This window comes from Rhea americana, unplaced genomic scaffold, assembly GCF_003343005.1.
Source record: "Rhea americana isolate MKP2758 unplaced genomic scaffold, rheAme1 scaffold_169, whole genome shotgun sequence".
Lineage (NCBI taxonomy): Eukaryota > Metazoa > Chordata > Aves > Rheiformes > Rheidae > Rhea > Rhea americana.
The window spans coordinates 1,747,726-1,758,573 of NW_028185805.1; the positions used below are offsets into that span (position 1 = coordinate 1,747,726).

Here is a 10,848-nt window from a genome sequence, read left to right on the forward strand (position 1 = left end):
TATCTAGACATATTTTCAAGAACAAATGGTTAAGTCCAAGTTATGCACAAATTGTTCCTCATTTCAAATAATAATGATGAGATGTAATGTTTAGCTCTTACAACAGAGAAACTAATGGATGCCTCATGTACACAAGATGGACAAATAGGAAAATAAAGTATTGCATCCTTTGATTTGTGTTTACATCACTTTTGGTACAGAATATTGTGTACTGCCTACCAACAACACACAAGGATCTCAGTAATATAATTATCGGTAACGAAATAGGCATCAAAACGTAACTGTAAAGGTCTATGCTTCCTACAAATGTTTTTGTATATGGGACCTCAATACTGTGCCATGGTTCTTTCAAGGCATTCAAGATTTTTCCTCATACACTCATATCAACAGCATATTTTATATGTTTTACCCTTGTCACTTAGCATGCAGGACTTTTTTGTACTCACTGCAGTATATAATTCTTCAGACAAGTGATAAAATACTTTCCATCGCAAAAAAATCACTAAGCTAGCATGATCCTAAAAAGTCTAATGATATTAACTTTCAATAAAGAATTATGTGCTATTCATGGATTTCTACTATTAAACTGAAAACAAATCTGTATTTGCTCTTGCCACTAAGATCTTGATATTCTTTACAGAAACATGCATGCAGAGTAACTTTTTTAAATGTAAATCTTGTTTTTAAACAGACAAGAATACAAACTTTAAAATGCGCATTCACAGGTGCATTCATAAGGGTAAGAAAAGTTTAACCGTGTGCGTACTGTTTTATTTTAACACATGCAGTTTTTATTATCTAATCAAAATCCTGTTCTGCCAGGTAAATGGCCTTGATTCTTCAGTTAAAGTTCTATTCTGCCTCTAGAATTGCATTGTTCTCAGGCACAATCTCTGAGTTATTTAAACCCACCAGAGATAAGACTACATTAAGCAGCATATTTGTAACGTGCCCACAGAGTCAGATTATAATTAGGAAACACAGGATCTCCACACAGCAGCCCTTCAGCACATTGTGTCCACACGCTGGATACACACTTTTATGACAAAGTACTTCATCTTATCTGACATGTGTTTTATCTAAGAAAGGCAGTTATCAGAGAGCAGTAAATTCTCCAGCAAAAATTATGCAACTGTCCTATCAAAATGAAAATCTGTGGCAAACTGCTTACATGAATGTCAAATATATCAAGGTATTGGCTATTGCTGGGAGGAACCACTCAGACTTCATGGGATTTTTTCTGTTAGACATATAAAAAAAGATTAGAATTTTTATCATCATATCAACAGCATTGTTTTGTACTATCTTTTGGCTTTACAGCAATTGCCATCTCACAATTGTTAAGAAAATTTACTATGAAAAAAGAAAACCCTCCTCAAATTCTACAGATTGCTTCAGTTAAAAGTAGACTAGGCATATATAGTAAGTGACAGTTTCAAATAGAAGGAGAAAACTTCCATTTCCTTGTATAGGCACCAGCCCTTTCTGCTTGCACCAGGGCGGCTGGCTTCTTCTCCTCTGTGGAGAACCTGCGGGAGCACAGTCATAGCAAAAATCATACTGGGTTAATAATCACCCATACTGGATTAGTAGATCCCAGCTTTCAGAAGTGACAYTTAGATCTTCTCTTCTTTCCCGTGTTCTCTCACTTTCCCCAGCTGCAGATGGAGAGAGTAGATGCTATGCTGTTTCTCCCATTCTTCTTCAATGACACTTACACTAGTGACAAGAGGAGACTGTGAGTCAAGGGACAACATCCAGAGGTTGACAGCTACAGACACTGCCTGCTGCCTCAATTCCTCTCAGCATTCGTATTTGGCAGCAGTAGTTGTTGGAGCAGACTGTACAAAAAGAATCAGCTGCATTAGGGATCTTAGCTAGTAAGCTCCTGTTGCTCCTACCCAAGCACTGATGCAGGCTTATTCATGCTATTCTACATGTAACAGTCAACCTTAGATTTATGCTGTAATTGACTATTTTAACTAGAACAATATGGTATTACACAGCTGTTTTGAGGGTGAGAAGGGAGACTGATTTGTCTGAAAAATAAAGTAACTTCTTAGTTGTGGTATGTGATTCCCCTCCTCCTCCCTTCAAATGGCATCTTTAGAAAAGCAGCAAAACTGTTAAAGTGAAAATTTTCAATTTTCATCTCTTTTCTTCCAGTTTAAAAGTCACTTAATTATCATTAATTTTTCTGATATTAGTAGCAGCAGAGCCATAAAGTGGTCATAAGCCAGCCTCTTATGCAAGAAGAGGTAGGATCATAATAAAATTCAGGTTGGAAGGGACCTCAGGAGGTCTCCAGGCCAACCACCTGCTCCAAGCAGAGTTAGCAATGAGATCTGACCATGTTGGTCAGGGCTTTTCCAGTTGGGTCTTGAAAACTTCCAAGGGCAGAGACTGCACAGTCTCTCTTCGCAATCTGTTCCAGTGCTTCAGCGTCCTCACAGTGAAAAACCTTTTCCTTATACTCTGAACCTCTCATGCCAATTTATGCCGGTTGCCTTCTGTCCTCCCATCATGCACCACAGTGGCTTTGTCTTCCTGACAACCTCCTCAAAGGTACCTGGGGAGCTAGAAGCTTTTTCATCTCCAAGCTGAAGACATTCAGTTCACTCAGCCTGTTCTCACRCAGAATGTGCTCCAGTTGCCTGAGGTAGACAGAATCCAGCTCCAGTGTCTGCCCATGGCAAGCAAACACTGCCTCTTACACCATCTTTATTTTGCGTCGGAGACTCTCTATGCTGCCTATCTCCTTCCTCGGTCAGTTTTCCCTATTGTTTCCCTGCCCCATTCTCACTCTAGCCACCTCTTTTTTGGCTTTCTCTTCCTCTTAAAGAGGCTTCATGTCAATACATCTTTCCAATCGTACATTCCAGGCACTGTCTCCTTCCCCCTGGCATATGGAAGGCACATGCCTACCTGCAATTGTGAGAGGCACACCCCATAGGCCATGCTTTTACTTAAAATTAATTCAATACTCTAACTGAAAAGTACGTTTTAAATTTTTACTTATATTTCTTATATAATCTGAGCTGATTTTGTACGGTGCTGAACATTCTCATCTAATTCAGCAATGGAATTAAGCACATTTATCTTTAAACGTAGGAATATTTTTTTTCATCAATGACAAAAGGTTATATAAAAGTATAAGTATGTGATGCCAATTCAGGTGGTATTTAATTCATTCTAATGACTGTGTCAAACTAAACTAAATTTAGGACTCTAGAAGGACCTAAATACCACAGATATTTCTAGGCAGGTGCACCTCTGGCACACACAGAATTGTTCTAAAAGACATGATTTTTAGATTTAATTGTGATAAACATCATTGCACCTAAATTCTTAGCAACTAAGCATCTTAGCCTGAGCCCAATCAAGATCTAGACACCAGGGCTCAAATTCAGTTTCAGACCTAAATCCTATTGAATTCACAATCTTATTCTTTCTTTTGAAGCATCAATATGGTACAAATATTTCAAGATTCTTTGGGTGAGAGAACAGAAATGAACCTCAATTTCTTTATGATTGTACAGAGAACTCAGCTGGAGGGGAGGTGGAGTCTTTGCTCCCAGCATAACTTCTTAATTTAAACAGACGCCCAACAGCCATCCAAGTTTCCCTACTTTCAGAGACAAGCCGAGTCTTTCTTCCCCTTTCTTCTGATTTTTTTGCCTGATAGTACCATTTCAGTAAAGAGATGGAGATGTCATTACTCCTCTATTCCAACTCCAATTACTTGTAATGTGTGATTTAAGGCATTCTGCCTAGATAGATAAGTTTCACCCCCTTCAAGTAAGAGGCCTTCTCTTTCCCAGGGAAGTGATCCAGCCACTTTTTTGTTTTGTGTAAGATGATGCTATCTTCTTTTTTTTAAAAAAAAAATTCACGCTCATCAGCTTTCAAAGAATACGCACACAAATTCTTAGGAAAGGGTTCTGGACTCTGGGTCCAGAGAAGGGTGCATGGTAGATGGTTTCTAAGTCACCCCTATCTTTCACATTTTTCTATTGGCTAGCTCTAGATGCATGCAAAACCGCATGTGGGAAATGTCAACTTCATATAATTTGCTACTCTGCAAGCTGGCTGCTTTAAATCTTTTTCTGAGACTATTAACTATTGCATAATACTTTGTTCTGAGTTCCTATACCTGGAGCCAAGCATTTGAAAACTAGATGCCTGCTTCATTCAATGACCCACATACTCAGACCATTGTAGGATTTTWCCTTCTATGATCAATCCATAAACATTTAAGAGTTTTTATCTCATATATATAAAAGAATTTAACCTGACATTTGCTCTTTTATAGTTGTTTTAAGTATGCAGTTTAAAATAGTTTTATTCTAATGCCAGAACTGACTGAATTTGACAACTGTCTCTGCAATCCATATTTAAAATAGTCAGTGTGAATATTCTATTCATTAGTTCATAAAAAAATGGTTAGCAGAGGAGTCTTGAAACATCACTGTCATTATGTTTTAAAAGCAATTTAGATTTACCTCCTCGTAAGTAYGAAATTTAAAACATTCCAACGTCTTTCTCTATGTAAAATACTGTGGAAAAAAAATCAATGACGTGATTTAAGACAATTAGAAATGTCAATCAAAAACATGAAATGGATTCTAATTGACAGTCTGCTTATTATCCGTTTTCAGTCATATGACAATTATAAAAAAAAGATATACTAGAGATTCAAGTGGGTAACAGATTTTCATAAATTAAACAGCGCTGATTTCTTCATACTTGAGAATATTAAGCAAATCTTTCCACTTTGGCTACGGAAAATATAACCTTCCCTCACATGTGCAAAAATCAAGGGCCAATTTTAAAGTCTTTTAAAATATCAAAAGCAGAATGATTAAATCATATGAATTATAGCTGAAAAACACAATATGAAATACAGACTCTCAGAAGACACTAYGATCTTTTATAGTAAGTAGTGGGTTTTTTTGTATATTCTGCTTTTGCATTATACTATCAATATGGCCATTACAGTAAAAACAAGTAGGGATTTGGAAGGGTACATAACCTTCTGAAGGAAAATAAAAACCTCTTTGCATTGAAACTTTTCCTGATTGGATATAATGTAAGTGAAGTGGCTCATCAGTTCAGCTGCATSACTGTTAAGGGCTAGCACAATGGAGGAGGTAAGAATATGCAGCAGGAGCAGGCAGGACTGTAGCAGCCACTACCATTGGTAGTTTACACTGTTAGGGAACTATATGTCAAGTCTGCACTGCTGTGAAACAAAATGCTGAGTTGCTTTTAACTTAGGTTTAACCAGGATCCCAGCCTAATTCACTGAATAGCCCCACAAATGTTTATATTGCACAGAGGAAGAATAAATGTCCAGGGGTGAAGACCAAACCTTTCAATTGCACTGCAAGTTTATGTTGCCTTAAGTGTTCATCGAATTACTCTATGAGAACTCACATTCACAACGAGCTTAAATGAATTACGATGGCAATGTTTCTGAGAAGCGGCATTCCCACCCATGCAGCTGCAAGAAACACCAGTATAAATGCAAGAGRTAAGGCAGAAACATGCAGACAGGGSAAGGAGGAGTGTGGGACAGAGCAGCCTTACAGCAGCAGGGGCTTTACTTGCCTGCATCCCTAAGACTACAGTTTGACACTGAGTTAGTTTAAACACACAGATATCCTTTTCAGCAGGATCAGTTCTATCTGCTGACATGGTATAACTATACACATGTACACAATAAGGGGCAGTCCTAATAAACAGCTTGAAACAGAAAATAGAGAGAAATCACCTTCAGAGCAGTGACCGTTTAAATTGACATATAGTATTCACTGAACTATACTTGCAGACTGTACAAAATTGCTATTGTTAAACTGAAATAGCTCCCTCCAAATGGACATACTACTGCCCAATAAACATTTATCAAAATATGCCTTTAACTTGACATATGCTTACGCATTTTTTTCTGCTTTTTCCAATTAAATTGGCTATTCTAATAAAAAGGTAAAACACGTTTTTGTAAAAGCCACTTTCCTATAGCCTTAAAACTAATGATTACACACTGTCACTCCTACAATGCAGAAATAGTTTTAGTTACGCAGTGTGAATGAATATGAACAGAATATCAAATCCCAGGTTTCAGAATGTAAATGAGTCACATTAACTCTATGTTTAAAATGAAACTCTTGCTGTGAGTTATCATCCAGTGTAAAGAAGTCCTTTACAACACACAATACAGAGATTATTGCATGAAAGAGGAGTTTAAACGTCAAAGACTGAGATCTCAATCCAGTCTAGGCTACAGATGAGGACTAAATCAGGAACAGAGGGATGGAAATCTAAAACTGCAATCCAAATAACCTTTATTCAGTTTAAAAGCAATTACACTTCTTTTAGGAGATGGGAGCTGTGCTTCTGCACATACCTAAGATTCTCCCAGGTTGAATAGCTCTACTTTGSTATTTGTGACCCAGGAACCGAACAGTTCTTAGCATCATTCCCCTTATAAATCCATCTAGCAAACATTCTCACTTTATGCCTCACATACAGGCAAGATGAGGTCCCTTATTAACAGTATTTTCTGACTGCTTTCATGCAATGCAGATGGAATAGTGGTGTCTTCTATTTAAAGCTTATTGGTATACACACTAAGCCAGGAGGGAGATCCGAATTCAGTACTATGGCCAGAGGAGATCAATTGCATATTACAGAAGGGTACTCCAACTTACACAGCAACAGTGCTACTAAAGGAGTACCTGCAGAGGAAAGATAAASTCTATCCTTCTTTTTGAAGCCCTGGCTCTGCACAGTGACGAATTCAAGGTTCAYGAAAAAAACAAAAATGAGAACATGGATTAGTAGCTTTATTGACTCAGTATTCACAAAAGAGGATGTCTTAAGCTCCAGTTCAGCTCCAAAAACATCAGATCCAACCTAGCCAGCAACAGCAGACCTAAAATTCTGAAACCCAAACTCCCAGGCTCCTGCATGGAATGACACATTCACAGYACTATATTGTTTAGTGACTTTCCCACCTTATCTTGCTCTTCTAGCCTTATGAATCTTTACTTTTTTGCATCACATTAACGGAATTTTGAAAAGATAGTTGGAGACTACTCCCTATACCATTTTTTCCAACCCATCTACTCTGTAGCTTGCTGGTTAAGAAATCCTTCTAAAAGGTGCGAGATAAAGACTTGAAATCCCTACCTACTTTTCCCTTTTAATAGGAAAATAAACCGTCTCTCTCCAAATGTTCTTTTACTACTAGATTATTAAAGAAAAGGGGGGAAGTAATATTTATTCTCTCATGCACAAGAGCAGAAGGCATAAAACAAGCTTTGCTAAATTCTGGGAAAGAATAACCAACTGTTTGGAGAGGTTCAGAGGTATCCTCTGCTGCCCAGATTCACACGCAAACATTTTTCTACTTGCTACTGTGYACAGAAATTTTTAGTTGTATTCCTACTTCTACCCATGTTACATGTGAAGTCAAAACACCTAACATGGCACTCTTGATTCCACTTGGAAGAGTAAACAATTCAAATTTAAGTGTCATTATGCCTAGCTTGTTAGTGTAGAAGAGCTTTATCGAATCTAGTTCTAAATCTGAACTGCTACATACATTTTGAGGTTTTAAAGGAAATAATATATAGCAAAACACATTCTTCAGTTCAGAAACAATATTCTTGGTGAATCTTTATTAAGTAATACATTTAAATTAATATATTTTAGATATAACATTCCAAAGGTGAGGAAACTCCTAAATATTCTACCAGAATTGCCAGAGGTATATATTTCTGTACTGACCACTGTCTGGTTCCTGGCTACAAAGTTAGACTTGGAAAGACAACTTTATCGACATTAACTTTATGAAAAATGACTTAGTGAGATGCTCTTTGCATAAGCAATATCAAAGAATTCTGGAATCTTTACTACAATATTTACAGCCATATATRCATAATGGTATCCTGTTAGACTCTATGCTAAGAGTTTAAGCCTCACTGAACGCTTGCACCATATCCATACCTATTTGCTTGATCTGGAGATGCTGAACATGTTACCRACAACATTGTTCCTTGGCATGCTGTTAACAAAAAGAATTACTATGCCTTAACTATGTTAGTCTGCTCTGTCTTTAACCCTCCAATCAATTCCTAAGCTTCCCATGAAAACTTCATCTATGATGTCAACCTTTGAGAAGCAAGCGCTTAATAAATTTGAAGCTCTATTTAATCTGCTGGAGAAGAAAAAATGAACTCCCACTTCTGCATGGACATAGACTGGCAGTGAGATATTATTCCTAACTCTACCCTAACATTTTCAGCATTGATCCCAGGAAAATAATTCCAGTGGCTGCCCGTCCTCATTCAGAGTGTTTGCAAGAAACAACCATGGCATTATGAATCTTCCAGGACTCCTAACAGCTTCCCTACCTCATAAGCAAGAAGTTAYGAACAGACTCTGTGGAAAGGGTCAGACTTTTGTTAACCCCACTGTTGACAGGGCACCAAGCGAGGARGGCTGCAATGGAACCAGCTGCCCAGAGAGGTCAGGGAATCTGCTCTTGGAGCTCATGGCTCAGCAAGGCAGACCTGTGGCTGACCTGGTCTAGTGCCAGCAATAGGCCCAGTTTAAATGGGAGGTTGGACTAGGTGACCTCCAGAGGTCCCTGCAAACCRCCATTTCCACGATTCAATRAGCAGCCCAAGAGGCAACAGATTTGCCCCTTTGCTGATTTTACAGGGTATCATGTAGTTTAACATTCTGTTAATGTTTAGAAAGCTAGAATCATAGCTATATGTTAAAACTGTAATTATTTAAAACAAAACTTAAATTCTGATTAAACTGATAGCTTAAGTCCAGTCATCAGCCAAAAGTCATTCTTTTTTAAAATGATGTAAGTAGATTTTTCAAACCCTGCTGAAASTCTGCTGACTCTTCCAGACTAACTCAAGTATCTTTTACTTATCAATGCATGAACAAATATATGCAAATATCCCTATGAATCGAAATTTTGTCTGGAGAAGAGGAAATGTCTTTAAAATCTTTAAAAATTAATCCTTAAACTCACTGAAGTATTACAGTCCATGCCATAKATCTCTAGAATTAAATACAAACGAACCAAACAACTTTTAAAGGAAAACCCCAGTTGTTTCTGCTTTACAGTCATTCTAGTAAGGTCAAGCATGCTTTAATTTTACTAACAGTGGAAAATATGTTTATTTATACAATTTCTTTTCCATTTGAAGTTTGTTTAAAAATGGACTTTTTTTAAAAAAAATGCTGTTATAGATAACAAGCCCAGAARGACTGCAATAGGGTAACTGTTTAAGTAAAACAGGCAAAATCATGTGTTTCATAGCTGTTATCACAAGAAYATATACAACAAAAAACCCTGACAAGACAAGACTTCCTCACAACTTAAATTGTACCCCAAAGTAAACAAATAAACAAAAACCTATCCAGGAGTTTAAGTACAGATATGTGCTCATAATAGCTTGTCCAAATTCATGTTGAACATTTGCATTCTGTACTATTTTTTAGTCCTAAAATCTAATAGAAGCAGTCAAATAAACCAATAAAAAAGCATCCAATCCTAGTATTTTCACTTGCATATCTCTAAAATCATTCAGAGTTCAATCAATTAATGAAAGAGAGGGTATTTTTTTGTCTTGCTCATTCTAAGAACTATCACATGTGGAATCAACATCTATTTCCAACTGAGTATTGTCTTATCATGTGAAAGCCTTTTATTGTTTTTCAAGTTTATTTTAAGAATGTAACGTATTTTCCAGATCCTTGCAATCCTATGTGACATTCACACCAAATTTATACTACAAAGCAACAGTAGATGAACATATTTCCATACAACACTACAGTATCCYGTGACAGGAGTCAGGTAAACACAAGGCAGTAAGCCTTGCACATAATTCCACAGGCTAGTACTTTAATACAACATGCATCGTCAACACAAAATAATACAGAAATATGGTAGCACTAAAGCAATGCACTCTGAGAGGCAAAGCATCAAAACTTCCACAGGCACAGGCTGTTAGCTTATGATAACACTTTGGTAAAGTCTGAAAGTAATTTCAGCAACTAACAAACTCCAAATAAAGTCTTAGCAACCCACACACCTTCCTGACAAGCTCTGTCCCCAGCTCTGGTTTGTTAGGCTTCCTGGGCACGTGAGAGTAATTCAATTACCACCACCTCTACACTAGCAGCAGACATACCACGGTGTTTTTCATCATGGCTTTGACAGTGAATCCATCGCTGACCTGCTGCTTGCTTTTCTTCACGTGCCCCAGTGGCTCCTGCTGCTGGGGCCGCCTGTCACCTACGGCCTTCGGGGGGCTCGAACCCGCCTTCTCCACTACCATCTCCCCAGCCGCGTCCGCGAGGGACAAGAACCAAAACACAGGCTGAAAAAAAGCCCAGCCCAGTGAGTTAGAAAATGCAGTGCGTCTGCCTCTGCCCCCCTCCCAGCCACCGCCACAGCCCCTCTCGTACCCCCCGCTCCTCCTCCGCCCCTGCCCCGCGCCACCCGCTGGGAGCCCCTTTCTGCGAGCCCAGCTCGCCCTCCTCCTCCTCCTCCTCCGGCCCCCTGCAGCGCCACTTGCTCCTCCCGGCCGCCGCCGCCTGCCCTTCCTCACCCCTGCGCCACCCGCCAGGGCCCCTCGCCGGGGTCCGTTGGGGGCGGGGCGCGCGTCCGCACTCGCGCCCGTCGCTAGGCAACGCGTCAACAACCCGCCGCCTTCCCGGCGGCCGTCACGTGCGCGGCCAAGCGCGAGGCGTGCGCGGGCCGCCGACCGCCCAGCGACCCGCGCGCGACTGGGCCGCTCCACGCAAACCGGCACGGAG

General features: G+C 39.2%; 1 protein-coding gene across 2 annotated transcripts in view; it reads right to left on the reverse strand.

Annotated features, from left to right (window-relative positions):
* Nucleotides 1–10,710, reverse strand: part of PACRG (parkin coregulated) — a 264,619-nt gene extending 253,909 nt beyond the window's left edge. The window contains exons 1-2 of one of the 2 annotated variants that reach the window (XM_085300781.1): nucleotides 10,641–10,710; nucleotides 10,221–10,409 (exon numbers count right to left, since the gene is read on the reverse strand). In XM_085300781.1, coding sequence (XP_085156907.1) covers nucleotides 10,221–10,367 — 147 coding nt within the window. In that variant the 5' untranslated portion in view covers nucleotides 10,368–10,409; nucleotides 10,641–10,710. The remainder of the gene's footprint in view (nucleotides 1–10,220; nucleotides 10,410–10,640) is intronic. The other variant, XM_085300780.1, reaches the window with a different exon arrangement.
* Nucleotides 10,711–10,848: the final 138 nt, after the last annotated feature.